Below are 22,347 nucleotides of genomic sequence, written 5' to 3'. Positions count from 1 at the left end.
ATCCCTCCTGGATGCATCTGGTATCAGGCGATCTTACTAGACAGGTTGAAATCTGCAGCACCTTCCAGGAGGGCATTGTCCCTTGAAGCTGTGCGATGAGGGTTGAGACTCCCCACGGCGCCTTGCGCACGGGCGCCACGCTGGCGGCGCCCTCAACCCAAACCCGAAAGCCACCCATGCCCACGCCCTGTTCACCATGGCTAATGAAGACTTCTGTCCATGTTGACGGGGCTCGCCGCTAAGCCATGCCGGGCACCCCGAAGGCAGCTGCGGAGCCCCGGGGCCACCATCGCGCCCTGTGCGCGGCACTGCGGCTGCTCTTGGCCATCTGGATGCTGGCGGGCGGGCAGCAGGCAGCAGTGGCGGGTGCAGCACCCGCCAGCGACGGCGGCGGCATCGGCGACGGTCCCGCGAGCGATGGTGCGGCCCTGTATGAGCCCTGTACGCAGCGTGGCAGCTCCGTTTTGCATGCTATTGAACGGCTGAGACCACCCTTACCTGGCCCACTTGCTGCATTGTTTGCAGCGGCGGCCCTGCTGAGCCTGAAGGCAGTGCTGCCTGGGTGGCATGCTGAGATGGCTCGCAACAACATCACCCTGAAGGGCTGGGCGGAGCAGGGGCAGCCGGACTCGGCCTGCGGCTGGACCTTCACCCAGTGTGACCCAGAGACTGGCCGCATCACTTCGCTGTAAGCCCAGCCTTGCAGCGCGGCGCGGCCTATTGCCCCATGATGCCCTCCCACCTCTGATGCCCTCCCAGCAACCGCTACTGCTGGCACACGACATGCTGGCATGCGCTTCGCTGTGCGCTGCAGGCGCATCAGTTTCAACACCCTCCGGGGCCGCGCCAACTGCAGCGGCTACCCGCCGGAGCCAGGTGCCTGCGCCTTCCACCTGCCCGCCCTGCTGGTGGCCCTGACTCCAGCGCTGCAGGCGCTGACCCGCCTGGACCACCTGACGCTGCCGGGGCTGGGCCTCAGGGGCACCCTGCCCCCGAATGGGCAGCAGAGGGCGGCCTGCTGGGGTGAGGGAGCTGTCAGCCGGTGCCGGCGCCCTCTCCCTGCGCCCTCCCTGCACCATCTGCCGCGGCCTGCCTCCCCATGTCCTGTGCATGCTCCCCTGCCCGCTGTCACTGTCACTGCCGCTGCTGCGCACTCATGCAAGCCACCAGCGCTGGCCCTGCAGCCGCCTGAAGTTGCTGGATCTCTCTCACAACTCCCTGACCGGCCCTCTGCCAGGCGAATGGCTGGCTGCGCGCACGGCGGCCACCAGCGGGGGCCCTCGGCACCAGCAGGCGGCGGCGGCGCGTTGCCTGCCGCTGGAAACCCTCGTGCTGAGCTACAACCGGCTGTCGGGCAGGCTGCCCCCCGGCCTCTTGGCCCCGAGCGCCTTCTGCGCCCTGCAAGTCCTGTACCTGGACAGCAATGCGCTGCACGGCCCGCTGCCGCCAGAGTGGCTGCTGGAGCACATCGATGCTGAGACGGGTCTCGCCAGAAGGTACGGCGCGCAGCCGCCTCGGCTGCCAGCTGCCGTCGCCGGTAAACGCGTCGCTTGTGTCACCGCTGCGATCAATTAGAGCATGCATGATGTTTGAAGCGGATGGGCACACCCCCACCTGCCTGCTCCTTGCCGCAGCCTCACAACCCTCGACCTTCGCAACAACCCAATCGGCGGCCGTCTGCCAGAGCCGCCGCCACACGTGCTGGCGGCCGCGGCATCGGAGATGGCTGCAGCCCAAGCTGCAGCTGATGCCGGCAGCGTGGACGGCGCCCAGCAGCTGCAGCTACAGCCCCCTGTGCTGGCCAGCATCATGCTGCGCAACTGCAGCCTGGAGGGGCAGCTGCCGGCCAGCTGGGCGCAGCTGCCTGCTCTGCTGCAGCTCGCTGGGCTGGACCTGAGCAGGCAAGACGGCCAGGCCAGGCCACGCCCAACCCCTACACTGCCTGCTCATTGCGGCTTGGGCGCTGCCCTACCTGTTCCTGGTCGAAAACAGCCAGGGCAGGGCACTCATCCCCCACATTTGCACCTGCCCTTTGTATGCAGGAATCGGCTGACCGGCACGCTGCCGCTGTCATGGCTGGGCAGCATGAAGGAGGCAGTACACAAGGACTGGCCGCTGGCGGGGTTCACGCCCAGGCTCAGCCTTTGGGGCAACCGGCTGTCAGGACGGCTGGAGCTGGGGCCAGAGCAAGAGGTGGGTGGGAGGGAGGGCGGGCAGGCGGGTGGTGGGTGGAGGTGGTAACAGTGGCACAACGGCTCTGAGTTGTGTTGGCAGCGGCAGTGAGTGGGATGGGAGATGGGCAATGAAGGCGCCATGCCTTGTGCAAGCTGCTTGCTCCTGCTTGGCACGCCCCTGCTTCACTCCCAAAGCTCCCGCGCCAGTACCTTGTGATTAAGTTCGCCTTCCTCCTGGTGCTGCTGCAGTACCACAACACCCTGGAGCTGGTACCAGGCAACGAGGGCCTCTGCCTGGCCCCGCCGTCGGCTCCCCAGCAGCAGCAGGCCGGCGAGCTGCAGGCAGGAGAGTCTGGGACCCCAGACTCCACATGGCTGAGAGCTAGCATCCGGGCCCTCTGCTGCCTCCCTTACCAGGGATGGTGCGCCGAGCATGCACAGCAATGGCAGCGGCAGGTGAAGGGCAGCGGCGGCAGCGGCAATGGCGCCTCCTCCGTCTCCGGCACCAGCGACAGCGACAGCGACAGCGACAGCGACAGCGACAGCGACAGCGACAGCGCCCCCTCTGCCTTCAGCTTCAAATCAGGCACCCTGGAGTGTGTATCCCTGCCAGCCCTCCTGCCAGCCTGCCCCGAGCAGCACGCCCGCTTGTGGCTGCTGCCTGCGCTTGTGGCGGCAGCTGCAGCGTGTGTTTTGGCGGCCTGCTGGCAGCCAGGCGCAGGCAGCGTGGCCTGCTGGCAGCTGGTGGCGCCGGGAAGTGGGCTGCCAGGGGCTGGGGCTGGCTGGGCAGTGCCGGGAGCGGCCATGCCCGGGGGCCGGCCGAGCGGCGGAGGCTGCTTGCTGGCGGCAGAGGAGGCGCCCTGCTGTTGCTGGATGCGGTAGAGGATGAGCTGGCGGCTGATGTGGCATGGCAAGCAGCGCAGCAGGCAGCAGAGGCAGCACCAGACGCCGAGGCAGCGGCGCTGCTGGGCGCCAGGCGCCAGAGCGCGGGCATCCCGCGGCGGCGCCGGCGGCGGCGGCTGCCAGGCTGGCTGGTGGAGACCTCCGCCGCTTCTCCCGACTCTTCCACCTTGGCTAGGGCCGGCAGCGGCAGCGGTTATGGCAGCAGCGGTGGGTGCGGTGGAAGCGTCCCAGCGCCGCTGCCTTTAGCGGCTCCCACCGGCCTCGGTGCAGCGGCGCAGCAGAGCCAGAGCCTGCTTGGGCTGGAACTGGCCTCGCTGCCCGGCCACGCAGCGGTGGCTGGCACCGCGGCAGGCAGGCTCGATGGCAGCGGTGGTGGTGCGGCCCCTACCCCCAGCGGCTCTTGGTGGCTGCACAGCACCAGCCTGCGCCTGCAGCGCCGCGACATCGAGCTGTGCACCGACGACAACGGCGGGCTGGTGCTGCTGGGCAAGGGGGCGGCGGCAGAGGTAGGTGTGCCCGCTGTTGGCGCACCCGTGCGGCGCATGAAGCATTGCAAGGCCTGCTGCTGTCTGCTCTGCTGCCTGCCGTGCGTCTGTGCACAGTCGGTGGAGCGAGGCAGAAGATGCTGGTGGTGCTGTCAGCCACCGACAGCTGTCCGCTTTGCACTTCTTGCCCGCTGCCACCACCACAGACACCCACTGCCACCATCCAGACCCCCACACACGCTGCCTGCCCCGCAGGTGTATGCCGGCCAGCTGCACGGGACGCTCCCGGTGGCAGTCAAAGTCCTGCGCTGGATGCCAGGAGCTGCCTCCGGCAGACCACACAGCAGCAGCAGATTGTCTGCCGGCTGGCAGCCGCAGCCGCAGCCCGCGGGTGCTCGAGGCCAGCAGGCCGCGCTGCCACTGCATGCCCAGTTCTGGCGCGAGGCTGCCGTGCTGCGGCGCTGCTGCCACGCCAACATTGTGGCGCTGCTGGGGGTGTACAGCGGCAGAGGCGGTGGCGGATCCACAGGCAACCCACCGCCGCAGCAGCAGCATGAGAAGCAGGAGTCTGGGGACGAGGAGGCGGGTGCGGCAGCGGGCATGGGCGAGGAAGGGGCTAGCCTGGGTGACCAGCTGACGGGGCGACCCCGCCTGCTGCTGGTGGTGATGGAGCTGCTTCTGGGCGGCTTCCTGCTGGACCACCTCAAGGATCCGGACATGAGATGTTACCGCCGGTAAGGCCATGGTACTGTGATGCCGGCAGGCATGCGGCAGGCAGGCGCAATGAGGGCGCACGGCTGGCCCAAAGCGAGTCACTGACCTTAACCCAGGCCGACCCTCCCCTCGCCTGCACGCGCAGCGGCTGGCGCGTGGCGCTGGATGTGGCTCAGGCGCTGGCCTTCCTGCACGATGGTGTGGGTGTGGTGCACTTTGACGTCAAGTCGGCGGTGAGATGGCTGGAGCGGTGGTGGTGTGCGCAGCAGGGCTGGTCTTCCCCTTTCGCCTTGGCATCGGTAACCAGAGTGTCAAGCTGCAGGCAGCCTCACCACTGGTGGCCCTCCCCCTGCCGCGCAGAATGTGCTGCTAAGCTCCAGCGGGGGCTGCGCCAAGCTGGCAGATGTGGGCCTGGCGCGCATGCTGGAAGAAGGGTCGCTGCGCCCGGGTGCGCCCCCTCCCTCTCTCCTGCTGGCCTGCTGGGCTTGCTGGGCATTGCACCCCCGCCTGCCCTCCTGTGTCATTTTTCTCAAAAGTACTCCTCCTGATCTCCACGGCCAGCACCTCACCATGCGTGGCACCCTGCTGCTGCGCTGAGCTGTGCCGCAGGCGGCGGCACGCCCGTCTATGCCGCACCCGAGCAACTGCTGGGGGTGCCCTGCGGCCCGGCGGCAGACATTTTTGCGTTCGGATGGCTGCTCCAGGAGGTCGTGACAGGGCGGGTGCTGGAGCGGCGAGGAGGCAGGGTGGTGCTCAGGCGAGCGCTGCCCGCTGTCCCGGTCTGCGGCGCAGCCTGCCGCTGTGCACCACACGAGACACAGGCGCATTCCTCCGACCCTCATGCCCGCCTTCCCTGCCACACACCCCTGCCTGCAGGCCGCCACACGACTGCCCCCTGGTCATCGCTTAGCTCATTGAGCGCTGCCTGCAGCCGGAGCCGGAGCTGCGCCCCACCTCCTCGCAGCTGGTGCAGCAGATCCAGCTGAGCCTGCAGCAGCCAGCCCCGCAGCGAGAAGAGGAGGCGGCAGTGCCAGAGGAGCGGGATGTGGAGCAGCAGTGGCTGGTGCAGCCGCCACGGAAATCTTGATCACGCCCAGGGGACCAGACCATGCACCGCACCAGAACCTACTTTGTTTGATTCACCAATTCCTTTGCACTTCTTGACAGACTTGTTCCTGTTCTTCACTGATTTGCCATTGTTTTGTGCAGCTGCTTTCTTTTCTTCAGGCTGCTCTCTCCTCCTGTTGCGCATTGCTGACCACCATTACTCCCCATTGTATTCCCTTGTTTGGCGTGATGGCATGCTGTTACAAGATACTTGCCAAGGCATCAAGCCACTTGGGGGTTTTCATTTTTTTTTAAAGCAGGGGAGAGAGAGCAGCCAAAAACGGTCAAGAAGGCAAAGGGTGGCCGACGGTGGAGCCGCCGCCGGGCAGCCATGCTGCCTGGCGCGACCGGCCGCGTCGCTTGCAGCAGGCACGCAGAGGGCGGCGGGCTCTTGCTGTGCACGGCGGCGGTCACTTGGTGTTGCCCAGCATGGCGCGCTCCGAGCGGTTGTAGGCGCGGTCAACGTGGTTGAACTCGCCTATGGACCCCTTGTACACGGCATAGGGCGCCACGCCCACCCACAGCGCGATGGTCATCAGCGTCTTGGCGTCCCACCTGCGCGGCACAGGCAGGCAGCGGCCAAGCAGCGCGTCGCGGGGGCGTGAGGAGCCGGGAGGGCCACGCGAGGGGACCGAGCAGGGCGTGCGGCATGCCGCGCAGCTGTGGAGGAGGGGCAGCTCCCGTGACAGCTCCGTTGCTGCAAAATTTGCAAGTTGCATCCCGCGAATGCTGCTATGAGGGAGTTCAGGTCCTCCAGCCCACCTGAACTCATTCTCCACATGCTCCCGGCGCGTGCCCCACTCCTCCACAAACTTGTTGGGCTTGACCGGCAGGTTGCCTGTGGTGCAGGGAGGAGATCATAACGAGTGGGCAGACGAGTGGCAGGAGCAGGCGATCAAATCCCCATGGAAGCGAACAGGCATAGCCCTGGCGAGGGCTGTGAACGAGCCAAGCGGCGAGGTGGGGTGGCCGAGCGGCGGCGCAGGGGCGGGTCCCAGCCGGGTGCCGCCTCCCGACGATCCCGCTGCTGCGGCAGCGCTGTGGGGCATACAACACCCTAATCACGTTTACACAACAAGCCCGCAGCCCCTGTTTGGGCTCACCCGCAAGCCTCTGCTGCTGGTGCTGCGCAGCGGCAGCCGTCCGCCCTCTAAGCTGGCTCGCCGCCTGACGCAGCAGCGACATGGCTGCTCCGCTGCTGGCTGCGGCGCCTGGGGGCGATGTCAAGCGGTGTGCGAGGGCGAGCTGCACCAAGCCTGGAATAGATCGAGCGGCCCCCGATTGCGACCCTGCAAGTCCAGGGTTCTCCTTTTTGCAGCCAGAAGCGAAGCCGTACGTCGAACTGTCCCGCCGCCACCCCGCCGGGGCGCCAAGTTGGTGGCGCTCTTCACGCAGGATGCACTTCATCAATGAACATGGCATGATTGTCAGAATCAGCATGACTGTCGGAACCATACTGCACGCAGGCTCTTTCAAATGCCGGTGTCAAGCCCCCTCTTCCGCCGACGGCAGTGTTGCAAGGTCACAGGACGGCAGCAAACAAACATATGCCAGGAACAAAAAAAAGGAACGAAGAAAATAGATGAGCAGCGCTGGCATCCGTGTGGTGCCAAGTGCACGCGCGCGTTGTTGGCTGCCGGTGTGGAGGCCCAACTGCCTCCCCCCGCCGCAATACGGCGGCCACCACGCTGGCGCCCCTCAGCTCGCGTGCAGCTTGCCCACCGCCGGCGTGCTAGAGGAGGCCTTGAGCGAGGCCCCGGAGCGGTTGAGCATGATGGCGGCGGCAAAGAGGGCGCCAAAGGCTGCCACCAGCAGCAGCAGCTTCTGCAGGAGGCCCATGGGCGAGTACGAGTACTCCACCTGCACCGCCAGCAGCAGCAGGCCAGCAGGGCACTGGTGAAGAGGAGGGCGGCGGTCGCAGGCAGCCAGGCGGCACAGTGGCTGGGACACGCGGCGGCCTGGGCTGGCTGGCAAGGATGCCGCTGCTGCATCGCAGCCCCCTCCAGGCGCCACACACCACGAACACTCGCGCACACACCACCACACCCACAGGTGTCCCCACTAGGTGCCCCCACGACCCAACCACCCCCAGGGCAGGGCCGCACCTTGAAGGGCACGTTCATCTCGTCCACCACGTTGTCCGCGCGCAGCACCAGCACGGGGCGCCCCACCACATCCAGGTACGTGTACTTGGTCTCAAAGGCCGGGTCCTGGGCCAGGCCCAGGCCAGAGGCGGACACCAGGCGCACGTCGCGCGCGCCCTCGGGCAGCACCACCTGCGGCGCGCGGGCGGGCGGATGGAAGGGGGAGCAGGGGAGTGGTGGAGACGGCGGCGCGGGCAGGGCTTGCTGGCGACGCCGGGGGCACGCCGGACCAGCTGGCGGGTGGCTGGGCCGGGCAAGCAGCCGCACGTGCGGCCAACGCGCGTCCACCCGCCCGGCGCCTCCACCCCCCCCACACACACGCCCCACCATGCCGCCCTGCCCACCTTGACCGTCAGCTTGTCCACCACCAGGTTGTGCACGGAGGGGCCGATGGGCGCCTCAAACAGCAGCCGGCCAGAGGGCAGCTGCGCGCGGGGAGAGGAGCGGGAGGAATGCAGGGCGCAGCGGGCAACGTGGGGCAGCGTCAAGCATGGGATGCGGGAGCATGCATGCCGGCGACACAAGGGCAACAGGCAGCAGAGGCGGCGAGCCCTCGTGCGTTACTGCCGCTCATGCTGCCGCCGCTGGCGCCCTGCCCCGGCGGCACCGCACCTTGCGCACGCACTCCTGCAGCGGCATGCTCCACCCAAACAGGAACTGCAACGCCCAGCCGCCAAACAGCGGGAAGCGCGGCGTCAGCTTCACATCCACTGACTCGCGGCCAAACCGCGCCTCTGCAGGGCGGCCGGGGCAGGGAAGAAGCGGGAGCCGGTGTCAGCTCAGCCCACTGCACGCTGCGCGTCAACTGCATCCGCATATCTGCGTTGTCCCCCCCGTCCCGTGCCGCACGATCCAGCCTGCTGCTCGCTGCCTCCCTCCGCGCCGCCTGCCTGCCCAGCCCAGCCCACAGCAGCCCCAGCCCACCCGAGGAGGAGATGTTGCCGATGGCGTCGCGGTAGTAGAGCGAGTGGGCGGTGGGCGGCAGCGTGGCGCCCACCGCGGCAATGGCGCCCCGCGCAAAGTCGTTGGGCCGCGTCATGAGGTCGTAGCGCGACCACTCGCCGGTGATCTTGGCGCCCGCGTGCCTCTGCAGGGCCAGGCCAGGCAGCGCCACGCACGGGCAAGGCGCGTGAGCAACAGCGGGCGAATGCTGGCGCGTTGGTTGCGACGGCGGCAGGGCCTGATGCTGGCCGCGGCTGCGCTGCCACTGGGCGGCCTGTTGGCCTGTTGCCGCAGCGGCCGCGGCCGTGGCTGCCAGGCTGGCTGGCTGTTGTACCGCGGGTGCGCACCAGGTGGTACCGCTCCTCAAAGTACACGTTGCCCCAGTGGCTGATCTCAATCTCGCGCTCCAGCTCCGGCACGTGCGCAAAGGCAGCAAAGTTCTCATAGTGCACTGCGGGGTGGGGTGCATGGATGCGGCATGTGTGGGTGGAGGGCAAGGGAAGGGGCACAAGGAGCCGGGGAGCTCCGCCAAGACACCAGCTGAGGCGGCACGGAGCCGGGGCCTGTGCCAGGCGGCTGCTGCGGGGCACACCGCTGATGGGCTTGAGCGTGAAGGGCTGGGTGTCCTGGTAGGGGCCGTACTGCAGGGAGCTGCCGCTCTTCTTGGAGGGCGGCACGTCGGTGAAGGAGGGCACGGCGCTGGTGCCCGTCACGACCTGCGTGCGCAGGAGGAGGCGCGGCGGGCAGCGGGGCGTGCGGTGGGGCCGTGCGGGCTTGGCAACGCGGCCTGGCAGGGCAGCGCGACGGTCCAGGCGCCCTACCCTCCACCCGGGTGCGCAGCCGCGGCACCAGCCGGGCGCCCACCTCTGTGCTCTGCTTCTCCACGCGGTAGGGGCTGGCCAGCAGCGCGCTGTCCTGGTACACCACACGCTGCGGCTCGCTCTGCCTGATCTTGGCTGGCTCGGGGCGCAACACATGAGTGAACAGCGCCTCCGCCTCCAGGGTCGCGCGCGCCCCCGGCGCCAGCGCCTCTGGCAGCTTGTAGGAGCGGCAGCCCACGCCGGCGGGCACCCCCGCCGGCGGCGGCGCCGCAGACCACGGCAGGTTGGCGCCGCTGAGCGCCACCTGCAGGCGGTAAGCGGCGGGGCAGTGGCTCCAAGGTGCAGCAGCCGGCCGCGGCAATGGCGGCACGTGCTCCGCTTTGGCTAAAGGGGAGCGGGGCTCCAAACTGCGCAGGCTGGGTACCGCCGCACCCGCCCGCCGCCGCCGTGGTGTAGACCCCACCCGCTAGGCGCCCATCGGGCCCTGACCCGCACCTCTGTGATTGCCACCTTGTCCAGCAGGCCCGCGGCCTGGCACAGCACCACCACATCCTCGCCGGCGCTGCCATCGTTCCTAATCACGAGCCTGGTCTTATGCCCCGACCGGAATGTGGAGATGTCGATCTGCAGCAGGCACGGGTGGCCGGTGTTCAGGGTGGGAAAGGGAGTGAGCAGGCGCCTGAGCCAGCAGGTGATCGTCGCATCGTCGCACCCTTCTCTGCGCCTCCTCAATCACCAGCTGCGACTGGACCGCATGCAGGCCGGCCAGAGCCAGCAGCAGCAGGAGGCTGGCCCGCATAGTGGGGGCTTGCAGGGCGGCACGAAAATCAGGGGGCCATCAGTTGCAGGCCCGAGCTCAAGGGGGCACGATGCGTGCGCTGTGTGCCACCGATGGCGAGCGCCAGGGCTTTGCAGCGAGGCCAAGCCGTACATGTACTTCAGCCGCGTGGAACTCGCCCATTGAAGCCCGTCCAGCGCTCTCAGCGGCATTCGGCACCCCACTGAATCGTATACCGTCGCACCAGCATTGCCTGGACGCCTCTGCCTTCAGCACGCAAGTCAGAACCGACATCTCCGAGGCCAGCCTCACACACCAGGCAGGTCGGCACAGCTTGTTGCGGGGCCAATGGCTATGGCCCCTCCCCACGGTCAGCAGCCGGCAGCCAAGCTCGCAGCAGGAGTAGCAGGGCCAGGAGGGGCGGCGCTTGCAGCGCCAGCCGCGCAGGTGGTGGAGGGCTCGTGCGACGGAGGTCACCTGGACCGAGACGTGGTCCAAGCAGCCGCGGCAGCCGGGGTCGCCAAGGCCGCAGCGGCAGCCGTCTCGCCCAACAAGCGCTGCCCCTGCCCCAACTGCCGCGCACCCGCCGCACCCGGCCAGGCCGCCAAGGGCAGCGGCAGCTACGCTAGCAACGTGCGCGGTGGCAGTACGGGCGCCAAGCAGCAGCAGGCGGCGGGAGCAGCGGCGCCCAAGGCAGCCGGCGGCAAGTCACGTGCAGAGCGCAAGGCCACCCCCACCTTCAACATGTCGGCGCTGCCGGCCAAGCCACTGATGCACACAGCCACCAGCAAGGATGTGCAGGGCGCCAAGGTGGGTGCGCTGCAGGCCTCTGGGACACTGTGAAGCAGCAACTTATACGTAAGAGGCTCAAGAGCCACTGGCTCTTGAACATACATTTGGCTCCCTGCCCAGAATGTGGCCAGCTGCACACTGCTCACTGCTCTCCCTGCTCCATCCCCGCTGGTGCAGCCCAAGCCGCGCAGGGAATCGCTCAGGACCAAGCTGCAGAAGCTGGCGGCACGCCTGGTGAAGCGGAAGAAGGAGTGAGGGCACCAACGGCAAGTGCGCACGGCGCCTCGTGTGTGGCAGCACTGCTGCCGCTGCCTTCCTGCTGCAGGGGCCCTGCTTCCCGCAGGCAGGATGCTGTTGCTTGTTTACTCTTTTGCTTACACCTGATTGCAATGCTCAGCTCGCCATGTAAAGAAACCGAATCAGTCGCCTTGCTGCGCCGCCGTCATCGCCGCCGCCGCCGCCGCCGCCGCCGTTCCATCTGGCGCTCCTGCCGCTGGTGCTTCTGCCGCTCCTGCTGCCGCCGAGTTGCGGCGCACAGCCCGGGTCCAGCGCCGCAGCATGGCCTCCACGTCAGCATCCATGCGGGTGCCGGCCCCACCCCACACCAGCATGTGCGGCAGGTCTGCCAGGCTGTCGCCACGCACCACCCGCACCGGCTGGAAGCCAAAGCGGGTGTAGTAGCGCACCAGCCGCTCGTGCCAGGCCTCGTCGTCTGCTCAGCAGGGGCACGCATGGGGGCATGCACGCGAGGCTGAGTGGCTGATGAAGAGAAGGCGTGGGTCACCACGGCAGCAGCACCATGCCTGGATGCGTGCAATCACAGGTAGCAAGCTACGCGCATCGGACATCCATCCCAGCCCCCCGCAGGCTCACCGTTGATGGCCAGGATTTCGGCCTTGCGGCAGCCGCGGGCCAGGCCAAAGGCAAAGGTGGCGGCGCCCATGAGCAGCCCCAGGCCCAGCACGCCGCCGCGCGTGCGGCCGCCCTCCTCGCCACTCTGCCCTTTCGTGAACACCTGCAGCGTGTCACAGTGCATGAGGCCCAGAGGCGGCGGCACCAGGAAGCCGCTGGTCACCGCCAGCACACAGCCGCGGCCGCCCACGCCCGCCGCCGCCTCCTCAGCTGCCCGCTCCGCTGAGCTGGGTGCCCTGCCGCTGCCGCTGCTGCTGGATGCCGCGGTGTCGCGGCACACGATGCGGTAGAAGGGTCCCAGAACCTTAGTGCTGATCTCCATCCCCCTGCAGCTCAGAGCGCACACGCAGAGGGCAGCAGGAAGTGATGCCCAGCAGTGCGAGCCCAACATGCTGCTGCTGTTCCGCATGCATGCCAGCTGATGCAGCCGCTGCGCCTGTACCTTGAGCTCGCAATCTGCTGCACCTCCTCCAGAGTCACCAGCCCCTGCCCCCTGGCAGCAACGTGCTGGTCGGCTGCTGTTTGCTGCGCCTGTGGCAGGGTGCGGCGGTGCCGGCACCGCTGGGGGGCTTGCCGCCGCCGTCTGCCATCGGGCCGGATCGCGCTGCGACCTGGAGCGCGCCACAGGTGCGATCTGCAAGGCGCGGCAGCAGCCGTGTGGGAGCCGCACACCCGTGGCCTGCATGGCGAGACGGACTGGCCGGTGCGCAACGCGGCGGCAGCTGCTGCAGACATTATGGTGGATCAGTGTGCTGTGAGCTGCCACATTGACTCGGGCTGCAGAGACCCCCATGGGTATGCCAGCCTGTCGCTCCCGCCCCGCCAGCAGGGCGCCGCCGCTACCGACATCGGTCTGGATTGAATGCTCAGTTTCATGGGTTAGACGATTAAAACAGGTGGGTAATGAGTATAAGTCTAAGATGAAAACATTCTTCGATGAAGGAAAACTGGGACAATCAAGGGCAAAAGTAACAGAGCTGGAGGGGGCTGTAGCCAGCGTATCCTGGCTTCAGGTGTGTCAGGTCAGGGCTTCTTGCAGCTGAACACGCCATCAAAGATGTACCCATTGTCGGTGTCGCAGATGACGCACTTGCCATCGCCGTTGCGGCACTTGAGGCACTTGTCACCGTGGAGGGAGGTGCAGAAGCCGCAGTCCTTGTCTTGCTGCACGTACATGGGGAAGCCGTTGTTCTTGTCCACGCACTTGGTGCATTTGCTGGGCTTGTCGCCATCGCATGCCGCGCACCAGCCCAGGTGGTAGCCGCCATTGGGGGAGGTGGGGGTGCACTGCAGGGCGCAGTGGCGGAGCGCGGCAGCCGTGCTTGTGAGGGACCGGTGCTGGGGTGCATGTGTTGCAAGCCCGGCTGCACGCCACTTGCATGCATGCATGTGAGGCGGTCCTGTGCCTGCAAAATGGCTGCCGGGCTCACCAGCACGCAGGTGCCGGCATCGGTCTTGCCGTACACGGGTGCCCAGGAGTAGGCATCCGCATCCCACGTGGGGGGCTTGCAGCGCAGGCACTTGCCGGTGAGATTCTCGCACTCCACGCAGTTAGCAGGGCACTGCAGGCACAGGGAGGCGTCGCAAGAAGGGTGCCAAAGGTCTTCAGGCAGGCTGCGAATGAACTCTGTGGGGTGGTGGCCTCAGGGTGGCCAGGCCAGGCAGGCAGGGCAGGTTAAGCGTCCCGGCCCAAGCATCCCGGTGTGCTCCTCACCTTCTTGCAGGTGCCCTGGCTGGTCCTGAAATAGCGTGGCAGGCAGACGGTGCAGACGTTTGGGGTGCTCCCCTTGCACCGTGCGCAGTTGGCTGGTGCGCAAGGGACGCAGGTGGCGACGGTGCCGTTGAGACGGCCCCAGCCCGTCTTGCATATGTCGCAGCTGCAGTCAACGGGGAAGGGGGGCAAAAAAGGAGTTCAGTCGGCAGGGATGCCGCAGCGAAGGCAACGTGGTGCTGGGCAGCATTGCGGAAGACCAGACAGCAAAACGGGCGCCTGAGGTGGCGTGGCGTGGCATGGCGGGTCAAAGCAGGCCCAGCACAGAGTAGGTGGGTATGTCCAATGCATGCCGCCTCCGACCTGGTTCCTGCCGTGTTACATCTTGCGCATCCATTCTGGCCTTGAACACAAGCAGCGGCGGCTCCTGCAGGAGGATGCAGAGCACCAACAGGGGAGGGCTGAGCCAGCAGGGCGTCATGGCGGCCGCCGCAGCATGTACCCCAGCCAGGAAGGCAATGCGGCTCGCCATGTGCTTCCCTCACCTGGGGCATGTGTTGTGAGCACCAGCAGGATAGCTGCAAGCGCCGCAAGCGCGAGGGTCCGGCTCATGGCTTTGTAGCAACGGGTGGGAGGGGCGGGGAGGGGTGGAGGAAGATCGGTGGAGAGCAGCAGCCAAAACAAACTGGGAGAGTGAATAATGCGCTGAATCGCAGACTTTTATCACGGCGTCCCTGCCACCGCTTCCTCGCAGCTGCCCCTTGCACGCGCGCTGGCTGCAGCTTCCTTAAACGTGCTGGGCAAGGGAAACGGCGGCCACACAGCAGCGCCCCAGGACAGGATCCCGGAGCTGCCCAGCGTGGAGTCGAGCTGACATGCCGGTGGCGGCAGCTGCAGGCGGGAGCGGCGGCGGCAGGGTAGAGGGCACCCCACACACCCCTGCCTGCTGCCGCATTCAAGCCGACTAGCCTGCGGCAGGCAGCCACACCCACACAGCCTGCGCCTGCCCCAATTGCTGCACGCTGCTGCCCTCCCCTTACACACAACCGCCTACTGCCCATGTTAACACGCTGCCCATCTTGCCCACTCAGCCACAACACAGTTCTTCCTGCTCCCCTTCAGCCACCCCGCACCAAACACGGGAGAACTCCATTCTGCCCCCTTACATGCTGGACGGATTTCAGCGGCAGAGTGGGTGACGCCATCTCTGCCCCACCGCCTAGCGCTGAGCGTCAAATGGCAGGGTTCAGATACCGCTTACAAGATCGATTATAAGCAACTGAGAAACAGATAGAACATGGGAGGATCAAGGGTGGCGCTCTAGATGAATAGGTCAAGCATGTCTGTGAAAGGTGGCACTCAAGGGGAAGTCGCTCGCTAAAAGAGGTGGGCGGTGCGCCCGAGGCTCAAGCCGTCTTGCAGCTGCCGGCGCCATCAGGCACCCAGCCATCGGCGCAGATGATGCACTTGCCGTCGCCGTTGCGGCACTTGAGGCACTTGTCACCGTGGAGGGCGGTGCACTGCAGCGGAAGAGGGGGGCAGGAGGCAGAGAATGGTCAGACGCAGGAGGCAGCTGGCGCGGTCTGGTGCCAAAACACAGCCGCCTGCCCCGGCGCGAGCTGTGCAGGCATGCCTGAAGCAGGGGCAAACAATGCCAGGCGCAGCAGCAGCAGCGGTGCTCACGAACTGGCAGTGGTAGGAGGTGTCAAGGTACATGGGGAAGCCGTTGTTGAAGTCGGTGCACTTGGTGCAGCGCTTGGGCTTGTCGCCCTTGCACGCCGAGCACCAGCCGGCGTGGTTGCCCTGAGGCTGGCACTGCGGGGGCAACAAGGGGCAGGCAGGAGTGCCCAGGCGGTGAGGCGGGTCGCAAGATGCGCGCGTGCGAGCAGGTGGCAGGGCCTGCTGCTGCTGCCGCTGCTGCTGCTGCTTGCTGCTGCTGCTGTGTGGGGACCGAGAGGAATGCAGGCAGGCAAGCGTGCGCCCCAGGCCTCCGCCCGCTCACCAGCACGCAGGTGCCGGCAGAGGTCTTGCCGTACACGGGTGCCCAGGAGTAGGCATCCGCGTCCCAGGTGGGGGGCTTGCAGCGCAGGCACTTGCCGGTGCCCTTCTCGCACTCCACGCAGTGGCGGGGGCACTGCAGCGAGGGGAGACGGGAAGAAAGGCGGGGTTGGTGGCTGTCTTGGGTGGCAGAGCAAGGGCTGGTGGGAACAGGAAGCATTGGAACCACAGGCGGCCTCGTGCCCAACAGAGCCTTTACCTTGTAGCACTTAAATCCCTTGAGGTAGTGCTTGGGCTTGCAGGCGGTGCAGCGCGCGGGGTTGAGCCCGGAGCAGCGGGTGCAGCCGGGGCCACACTTGTGACAGGTGCCCGCGGGGTGCCTGCCGTAGCCGCTCTGGCACACCTCACACCTGCACCACGCAGCAGCACAGGGGCAGGGATCAGTCTGATAGGGCGTGTGAACCGCTGTAGGGGGCCAAGTGGGGTAAGTGCCGCTCCAGGATCAGGGTATGCACCGGCGTAAGCAGCCATGGCGTGTGGCGGGGGCACCAGCACCGGAGCAGGATCAGGGGCATGCACAGGCGGAAGCAGCGCCAAGCTTGGGGAAGCCCCTCAAAGGGGGCGGCCCAGCGGCGGCAGCGGGCTCACTTCGTCTTGGCGACGTTGCACTTGGCGCAGCCATTGACGCCACGCTGACACGCGGCCGCGGCCCCTGCAACGTCGAAGCGCGAGGGGAAGGTGCGTCAGCGCAAAGCCCAGGCGCGCTGCCAGGTGATGCATGGCCGGCAGGGCGGGCATGCAGGCGGCGGCGGCAATTCTTGGGCGACGCCACTCACCCTGCGCGAGCACGAAGATGACAGCTGCGATGGCAGCGATGGCAAGTGAGCGACCCATGGCGAGGAGAGGCGCAAGCGCAAGGAGTTGGGAGTCGGGACTGGGAGAGGGGCAGCCCAGCTGAATTGAGGAGTAGTGGCTGGGAGTGGCGAGAGTGAACTGGGTTTATGTGCAAGGAGAAATGAAAGTGGATTCGCGACTGAAGTCTCGATTTATATGCCTTGTACTGCGGACGCTTCGCCGTGACTTCCGCAGCTTCGCGGGAGGAAAACACGTGAAGGGCTCTCAGCCACACGAGTGGGAAGGGGCTGGCCACAGCCAAAGGCAGCTAGCAACCAGATAGAAGCGGTGGGGCTCCTGTGACCACGCATGCTGGGCGCCTGCTGAGCCATGCTTTGTGCTTTGCAACCTCACAGAACCAGATAGGGCGTTGCTACAATTGAATCAACTGCCCACCTGTCCATGCATACAGCCAGCGCCTGCTGCCTGCGCAGCGCTGCGCAGCGCTCACATGTCGACGACGCGCAGCCCGGCCCGGGCGAGAAGCAGGAGGCGGCAGGCGCCCGCGCGGCTGCCCGCCAGCACCGCGCCCAGCAGGCCGCGCCGCCCGCTGTCGGGCAGCTCCATGTCAACGACCTGCGGCGGTCAAGACGCAGCAGCGGGGGGTGGATAAGTGGGGCATTGCCGGAGAAACGCAGTAATAGGTTCCCCGGGATTAACAGCAGGGCAGCCACATTCTGGCCCGCGCCAGGGCAATGCCAAGCACCTGGCGATGCCGCCCACCTGGTGCTCGCCATACTCCTGGCGGGGCGCCACGCTGCGGTACAGGTAGGCGTACTGCGAGGCCTCCACCAGCGCGCACGCCACGTCGCCGCCCGGCGGCACCAGCAGCAGGAACTTGCGCTGCACCTTGCCTGCAGCCGACGGGGCACAGCAGGAACCAACAGGGGCTGGGAAGGCGGGCGAGGCTGGGCTGCAGCAGCATCGGCAAGCTTGGGGCTAAGCGGGCTGTCTGAGGGTCGGTCACGGCCACCCCAGCCTCCCAGATGCAAGCCGCACATGACCCCGCCAACTGACCTGCTGCCACATACGCCATGGCTGGCACCGAGGACACATGCTCCACAGCAAAGCCTCCCGCCTCGCCCTCGCCGCCGCCGCCGCCGTCGCCGTCGCCGCCCAGGCAGCTGACCGCCACCACCGCACAGTCCACATCGTCGGTGAGACCCAGCAGCAGGCGGGGCCCGCTGCCGGCGGGCTGCTGGCGGCGCTGCTCCCCGCCGCCGTCGCCGCCGCCGTGCGGCAGGTGTGTGTCTGGCGTGGGCGGCTCCTGGGCCCCCACCGCAGGCTGCTCCAGGTGGCACGTCAGCAGCTTGTGCGGCTGGCAGGACAGCGTGTGCACCAGGCGGAGCAGCGGCTGCCCCTCACCCTGCTGCCCCTGCCCGGCCGCCACTGCATCAGCCTGGCCAGCCGCCCCTCCTGCAGATGCGCCTGTGTCGGCAGCAAGCACAAATGTGTAGAGGCAGCAGGTGGGCTCGGAGCCCATAGCGCCCACGCCGTCGGCGCCAGCCTCGCGGTACAGGTCGGCGTACTGCTGCTGCGGCAGCGCGCCTGCAGGACAGCAGCGGTGCGCCAGGGCCAGGCCAGGGGTGGGCAGGAGTGGGGCGCATTGCTCAGCTGCAGGCCGGCATGCCAGCAGGCACAGGCAGCAAGCATAGCGGGATGGAGCCACCGGGCGCTGCTGCCACGCTTTCCACAGCCTGCTGCCGGGCCCGCTGCCCTGCCCGCCTCACCCACAGGCTCATCAGAGGTGTAAGCCGCCAGGCGGGCCACCGCTGCCTGCAGCGTGCGGGGGCTGACATCCCCCCCGCCCCCATCAGCCTCCATGCCGTTGGCCCCATGGCTTGCGGCGGCCGCCGCCGCCGCCGCCCGCTGCGCAGCCGCCTCCTCTTCTACGCTGGCTGCAGACGGCTGCAGCGCAAGCAGCACGCTGCCGGCAGCTGGGTGGGCCAGCACACCGTGGGGCGGCAGGTCGGAAACCTGGAGCGGGGCGGAGCAGGGGAGGGGTGAGCCACAAGGAGCAGGCGGGAAGGAGCTCACGAGAGGAAGTGTGTGGGGTTGAGGGATGGGCACCAGCGGCCGCTCTCCTGGCCTGAAAGCTTGGGAGTGCGCACCAGCGCACCCCTGTCACACTCACGCACACCCGCACACACCTTGAGCAGTTGCACTGCTCGCACGTGCAGCGCGGGCGGCAGCGCCGGCGCGGGCGGAAGCTCCGCCACCAGCTGCACAGCATACACCTCGCAGCGCGAGGGCTGGCGCTCGCTGCGGGGCCGCGCCGCCCACAGGATGCAGCACACGCCGATGACATCGCTGCCCATTCCCTGTGGCAGCTGGAAAGCGGCGGCCAGGTGCACCGGCCTCACGCCCTGCAGCGGTGGCGCCAGCCGCAACGGGAACACGGGTGGCGCCGTGGCGGTGGCGGCCGCGGTGCCAGCTGTGACGGGCTGCTGCTGGGTGGCCGCTGGCCGCACTACCAGGGACACATCGCCGTGGCCGCCGGACACAAGCAGCAGGCTGCTGGCAGAGATGCTGCTGGTGGGTGCATCGGGCGCTGGCGCCGCGGATTGGACCTCCACCACCGAAGGCGGCAGGCCGCCGCCCGTCAGACCTCCCGCCGGCGCCTCCTGCTGCACTTGTGCCGCGCCTGCACCGCCAACGCCCAAAAGCAGTATGCTGGCGATCAGTGAGCAACACCGGACAACCTGCCAGTGAACAGGCTGCCGCTCTTTGCGACCACCCTCGGCCACCGCCGACCCCACTCACCGCAGACTCTGTGCACCTGCGGCGGCTTGCCGGCCTCGCCCACATCTATCTGATACAGGCCCAGCTGTGGCTGCGCCGCCCCCTGGCCCTCCTGCTCCTCCAGGAACGCGTAGCACCCGCACGGCTGCTGCGTCAGGCCGTTGAGCAGCGCGGCGTGGCGGGCCACCACATAGTCCGTGTTGGAGGCTTGCGCGGGGGCCGCAGGCGCCGGAAGCGGCACGGTGCCCTGCGACTGCAGGATGCTGCTGCTCAGACGCCAGGACGAGAAGTGCAGGTTTGTCCTGCGGCGCTCCAGCTGCAGATGGCTGGGCTGCGGGTCAGCCATGGCTGCAGGCGATGCACAAGTGGCACCTGGATGCGTCATGGCGATTGTTTTGCCCAAGCGGGAGGCCACGTCAGAGCCTGTCGACGCCATCAGCCAAAACCGCATGCATTGCGTTGATTGAAGCTTCCCAACACATGAAATCGTAATCAAGCTCACCAACCAGCCTCCTGGCTCATGCACCTGCTGTTGCTTTTCTATGCCCGCTTGCAGCGTTCGCCACAGCTGCAGCCCGGCAGCTGAGATCGAGGATAGCGACGGAAAGAGGAGGTTGCATCGGACCGACACACCGGGATGGACCAGGGCGGCGCCGGCGCCTCTGCCTACTGGTGCAAACTATGGTTGATTGTGGCGGTGTCCTGCTGGGCATCTGGATTGTTGCCAGGCTTTGGAGCCCAGCCAGGTGTTGCACATTGTGACACAATCAGTCGTATTGCTCTGGAATCTTGGGATGCTCTACCACGTCACTACTGTGCTGATGCGTCTCCTGGCTGGCCTCTTGCTGGCCTGCCGCCCCTGCCGCTGCACCACCAGCCTCCTCAACTGGGGACGGCACCGCCTTGCTCGTCAGCTGCGCCAGCGCTGCTTCCAGCCGCGCGCTGCGGTCCTCGCCCATCGTCACTCGCTCCTCCAGCACCGCCACAGTCTGGGTGAGCATGTCCAGCTGGGAGACAGCCTGCTGCAGCACGCCCGTCAGGCTCTCCTGCATGACGCCGCCCTCCAGGGACTCTGCTGCCGCATGGCTGCCGTCTTGCGCCCTGGCTCCTTGTCCGCGGTGCACCGCTGCAATGCTGCCTTCGGCCCCCTTATCCCAATTCAAAAGCTGCTGCTGCTGCTGCTGCTGCTGCGCTGGGTCTGCAGGTCTGCATGGCGCTGTCTTTGGCCTGGCTGCCACCTTCCTGGCTTGGGGTCTGCTGCCGGCCTGCTGTCCAGCTGCTGCAGCCTGCTGCTTCACCGAACCGCTGCCTCCTGCTCCTGCTGCTTTGGCGGGCACTGCAACTGCCGCCACGGCTGAGCCCAGGCAAGCATCAAAGTTGGTCTTCCAGACCAGCACCGCTGCGTCCGCCCCTGCCGATGCAAAGTGCTGGCCGGAGGAGCTGAAGTTGGCTGCAAGGGTGGGGCCCTCGTGGCCGTGCAGCGTGTAGAACAGCAGCCCCTCCTGCAAGTCCCACACCTGCATGCCAAGGTGCACATGCGGGATGGTGGCTGGACAACGGGAGGAGGGGAGGGCAGTAGGCACTGGCAGTAGCAGCAACGAGTGCGCCAGCAGCAAGCAGCATACCCAGCTGCTCCATCCATTCAAGCATTCATCCAGTCACGCACGCATCCATCCATGGCTGGCCTGCCACCCACCTTGAGGGTGCCATCCAGGGAGCTGCTGAGCAGGAAGCTGCCCGAGGGGTGGAAGGCGGCGTCGGTGACCGCGCCGCCGTGGGCCTCATAGTACTGGATGATGCGCCCCGCCCGCAGGTCCCACAGCTTCAGGCAGCCGTCTGTGCCGCCGCTGGCGATGCAGCTGCCTGCAGCCGCGCCCGGGACAAGACAGCAGCTTCAGGGGCAGGGCGCAGGGCCCCTGGCCAATCCACCTGCCTTGCGCCAATCCAAGCCAATTCCTTCGGGAACGCCTAATAGAATCGCCAAGGCTTCGGCACAGGCCTCCCCGGGACCCATTCACTACTAGTGGGGGGTACTGCACTTGGCGCGTCGGGCAGATCAAATAATGGTCTAAAGCTAGACGTTAAAACCGGGAAGTGAAGCTTGTGGAGGCTCTTCCCCACCTTTACCTTGCGGCGTGCTGCGGGGCTCAACATGCGTGCTCATAGCCACGGCAGGAGCCAGGGCCCGCGCCAGCGCCGCTCCGCCTGCACCCACCGTTTGGGTGGAAGCGCACCACCTGCACGCTGCCCTCCATCTCGTTGAACGTGTGCAGCGCCGCCTGCGTCTCCAGGTCCCACACCCGCACGCTGTGGTCATCGCCGCCCGACACCGCCACCCGCGCATCGGGGCTCAGCCGGCACGACCGCACCCAGTTGGTGTGGCCGTTGAGGCTGGCCAGGAAGCGCTGCTGCGGCACCAACCACAGCTGCAGGGAGGAGGGAACAACGGACGGGAGCAGTGCTTGCATCCTTTGCAGTATGCGGGCTGCTGCTGAGCTGAACATGGGTTGGCTAGCTCCGGCATGTGCAGCACATGTGCAGTACCCAGTGCCCCGCACACCTTGACGGTCTTGTCGTCGGAGCAGGTGGCCAGCATGCGTCCATTATCGGAGAAGGCGCAGCCGCGCACGGCGGCGGTGTGGGCCTTGAGCACGGTGGACCGCCCCTGGGCGGTGGGCGTCCACAGCCGCACCGTGCGGTCCTTGGAGGCTGATGCAATCAGGTTGCTGACGGCGTCGTACGCCACGCAGCACACCGCTGCCTGGTGGCCCAGGTAGCGGAAGGCGCGCATGCGCTGGTTGAAGTTCCAGGCCATCACGCAGCCGTCCACAGACCCGCTCACAGCCTGCACAGGGTTGTGCGCAGGTGGGCAGAGGGTCAGGCGCCGGATGGCGAGGATGGAGTGCGGCGGTTGTGTGTTGCAGCGCGCTGGCGCACGCCGCTTGCCTGCTTCATGGCTGGGCCGCAGAAGGCCACCGAGGTGACGGCGCCTTTGTGGCCCCTGAAGACGCGCTGCAGCTCGGGGTCGGGGCTGTCCATGCCGGACGAGGCACCTGCTGAGCGGGCGGCAGGCGGCGTTGGGGGGATGGCAGTGGCGGCGGGAGTAAGAGCTGGGACAGCATGGCAGGCTGGCCTTGCCTGCTGCGCAAGATGCAGGAGCAGAAGCAGAACGAGGCAGCAGGGGGGGGGGGGGGGGGGTGGGAATTTCCCAAAAAAATGGTGGTTTACCT

General features: G+C 67.3%; 8 protein-coding genes across 8 annotated transcripts; 1 reads left to right on the top strand and 7 right to left on the bottom strand.

Moving 5' to 3' along the window:
* Nucleotides 1-245: 245 nt before the first annotated feature.
* CHLNCDRAFT_139617 (hypothetical protein) lies at nucleotides 246-5,363 on the top strand (the record flags this gene model as incomplete). Its single annotated transcript, XM_005844066.1, has 13 exons — nucleotides 246-420; nucleotides 526-688; nucleotides 815-1,023; nucleotides 1,238-1,496; nucleotides 1,635-1,794; nucleotides 2,424-2,770; nucleotides 3,025-3,284; nucleotides 3,348-3,583; nucleotides 3,818-4,296; nucleotides 4,422-4,509; nucleotides 4,637-4,724; nucleotides 4,886-4,998; nucleotides 5,208-5,363. The coding sequence occupies 13 exons, from the start codon at nucleotides 246-248 to the stop codon at nucleotides 5,361-5,363; spliced, it is 2,733 nt and encodes a 910-aa protein (XP_005844128.1).
* Nucleotides 5,364-5,793: 430 nt separating this feature from the next.
* Nucleotides 5,794-6,568, bottom strand: CHLNCDRAFT_139616 (hypothetical protein; the record flags this gene model as incomplete). The annotated part of the gene is made up of 3 exons (XM_005843990.1): nucleotides 5,794-5,938; nucleotides 6,146-6,221; nucleotides 6,487-6,568. The coding sequence occupies 3 exons, from the start codon at nucleotides 6,566-6,568 to the stop codon at nucleotides 5,794-5,796; spliced, it is 303 nt and encodes a 100-aa protein (XP_005844052.1).
* Nucleotides 6,569-7,081: 513 nt separating this feature from the next.
* Nucleotides 7,082-10,089, bottom strand: CHLNCDRAFT_139615 (hypothetical protein; the record flags this gene model as incomplete). Its single annotated transcript, XM_005843989.1, has 10 exons — nucleotides 7,082-7,243; nucleotides 7,489-7,659; nucleotides 7,872-7,952; nucleotides 8,140-8,261; nucleotides 8,452-8,614; nucleotides 8,817-8,920; nucleotides 9,062-9,185; nucleotides 9,298-9,594; nucleotides 9,786-9,914; nucleotides 10,003-10,089. 10 exons carry the CDS (start codon nucleotides 10,087-10,089, stop codon nucleotides 7,082-7,084), a joined length of 1,440 nt encoding a protein of 479 aa, XP_005844051.1.
* A 1,190-nt stretch (nucleotides 10,090-11,279) lies between these two features.
* CHLNCDRAFT_139613 (hypothetical protein) lies at nucleotides 11,280-12,457 on the bottom strand (the record flags this gene model as incomplete). The annotated part of the gene is made up of 4 exons (XM_005843988.1): nucleotides 11,280-11,572; nucleotides 11,734-12,098; nucleotides 12,215-12,303; nucleotides 12,443-12,457. 4 exons carry the CDS (start codon nucleotides 12,455-12,457, stop codon nucleotides 11,280-11,282), a joined length of 762 nt encoding a protein of 253 aa, XP_005844050.1.
* Nucleotides 12,458-12,795: 338 nt separating this feature from the next.
* On the bottom strand, nucleotides 12,796-13,964 carry CHLNCDRAFT_139612 (hypothetical protein; the record flags this gene model as incomplete). The annotated part of the gene is made up of 4 exons (XM_005843987.1): nucleotides 12,796-13,059; nucleotides 13,203-13,334; nucleotides 13,487-13,649; nucleotides 13,936-13,964. 4 exons carry the CDS (start codon nucleotides 13,962-13,964, stop codon nucleotides 12,796-12,798), a joined length of 588 nt encoding a protein of 195 aa, XP_005844049.1.
* Nucleotides 13,965-14,889: 925 nt separating this feature from the next.
* On the bottom strand, nucleotides 14,890-16,375 carry CHLNCDRAFT_139611 (hypothetical protein; the record flags this gene model as incomplete). Its single annotated transcript, XM_005843986.1, has 6 exons — nucleotides 14,890-15,003; nucleotides 15,167-15,298; nucleotides 15,486-15,617; nucleotides 15,741-15,891; nucleotides 16,130-16,193; nucleotides 16,318-16,375. The coding sequence occupies 6 exons, from the start codon at nucleotides 16,373-16,375 to the stop codon at nucleotides 14,890-14,892; spliced, it is 651 nt and encodes a 216-aa protein (XP_005844048.1).
* A 447-nt stretch (nucleotides 16,376-16,822) lies between these two features.
* On the bottom strand, nucleotides 16,823-19,463 carry CHLNCDRAFT_139610 (hypothetical protein; the record flags this gene model as incomplete). The annotated part of the gene is made up of 6 exons (XM_005843985.1): nucleotides 16,823-16,951; nucleotides 17,099-17,229; nucleotides 17,393-17,923; nucleotides 18,106-18,352; nucleotides 18,526-19,019; nucleotides 19,139-19,463. The coding sequence occupies 6 exons, from the start codon at nucleotides 19,461-19,463 to the stop codon at nucleotides 16,823-16,825; spliced, it is 1,857 nt and encodes a 618-aa protein (XP_005844047.1).
* A 1,021-nt stretch (nucleotides 19,464-20,484) lies between these two features.
* On the bottom strand, nucleotides 20,485-22,156 carry CHLNCDRAFT_27270 (hypothetical protein; the record flags this gene model as incomplete). The annotated part of the gene is made up of 5 exons (XM_005843984.1): nucleotides 20,485-20,634; nucleotides 20,814-20,976; nucleotides 21,329-21,543; nucleotides 21,678-21,962; nucleotides 22,055-22,156. Coding segments are annotated over 5 exons (915 nt in total), but the record flags the coding sequence as incomplete, so codon positions are not given.
* Between the last annotated feature and the right edge of the window lie 191 nt (nucleotides 22,157-22,347).

This window comes from Chlorella variabilis (genome assembly GCF_000147415.1).
Source record: "Chlorella variabilis unplaced genomic scaffold CHLNCscaffold_25, whole genome shotgun sequence".
Classification (NCBI taxonomy): Eukaryota; Viridiplantae; Chlorophyta; class Trebouxiophyceae; order Chlorellales; family Chlorellaceae; genus Chlorella; species Chlorella variabilis.
The sequence above is the reverse complement of the archived record's forward strand: the minus strand, read 5'-3'. Positions and strand labels throughout refer to the sequence as shown.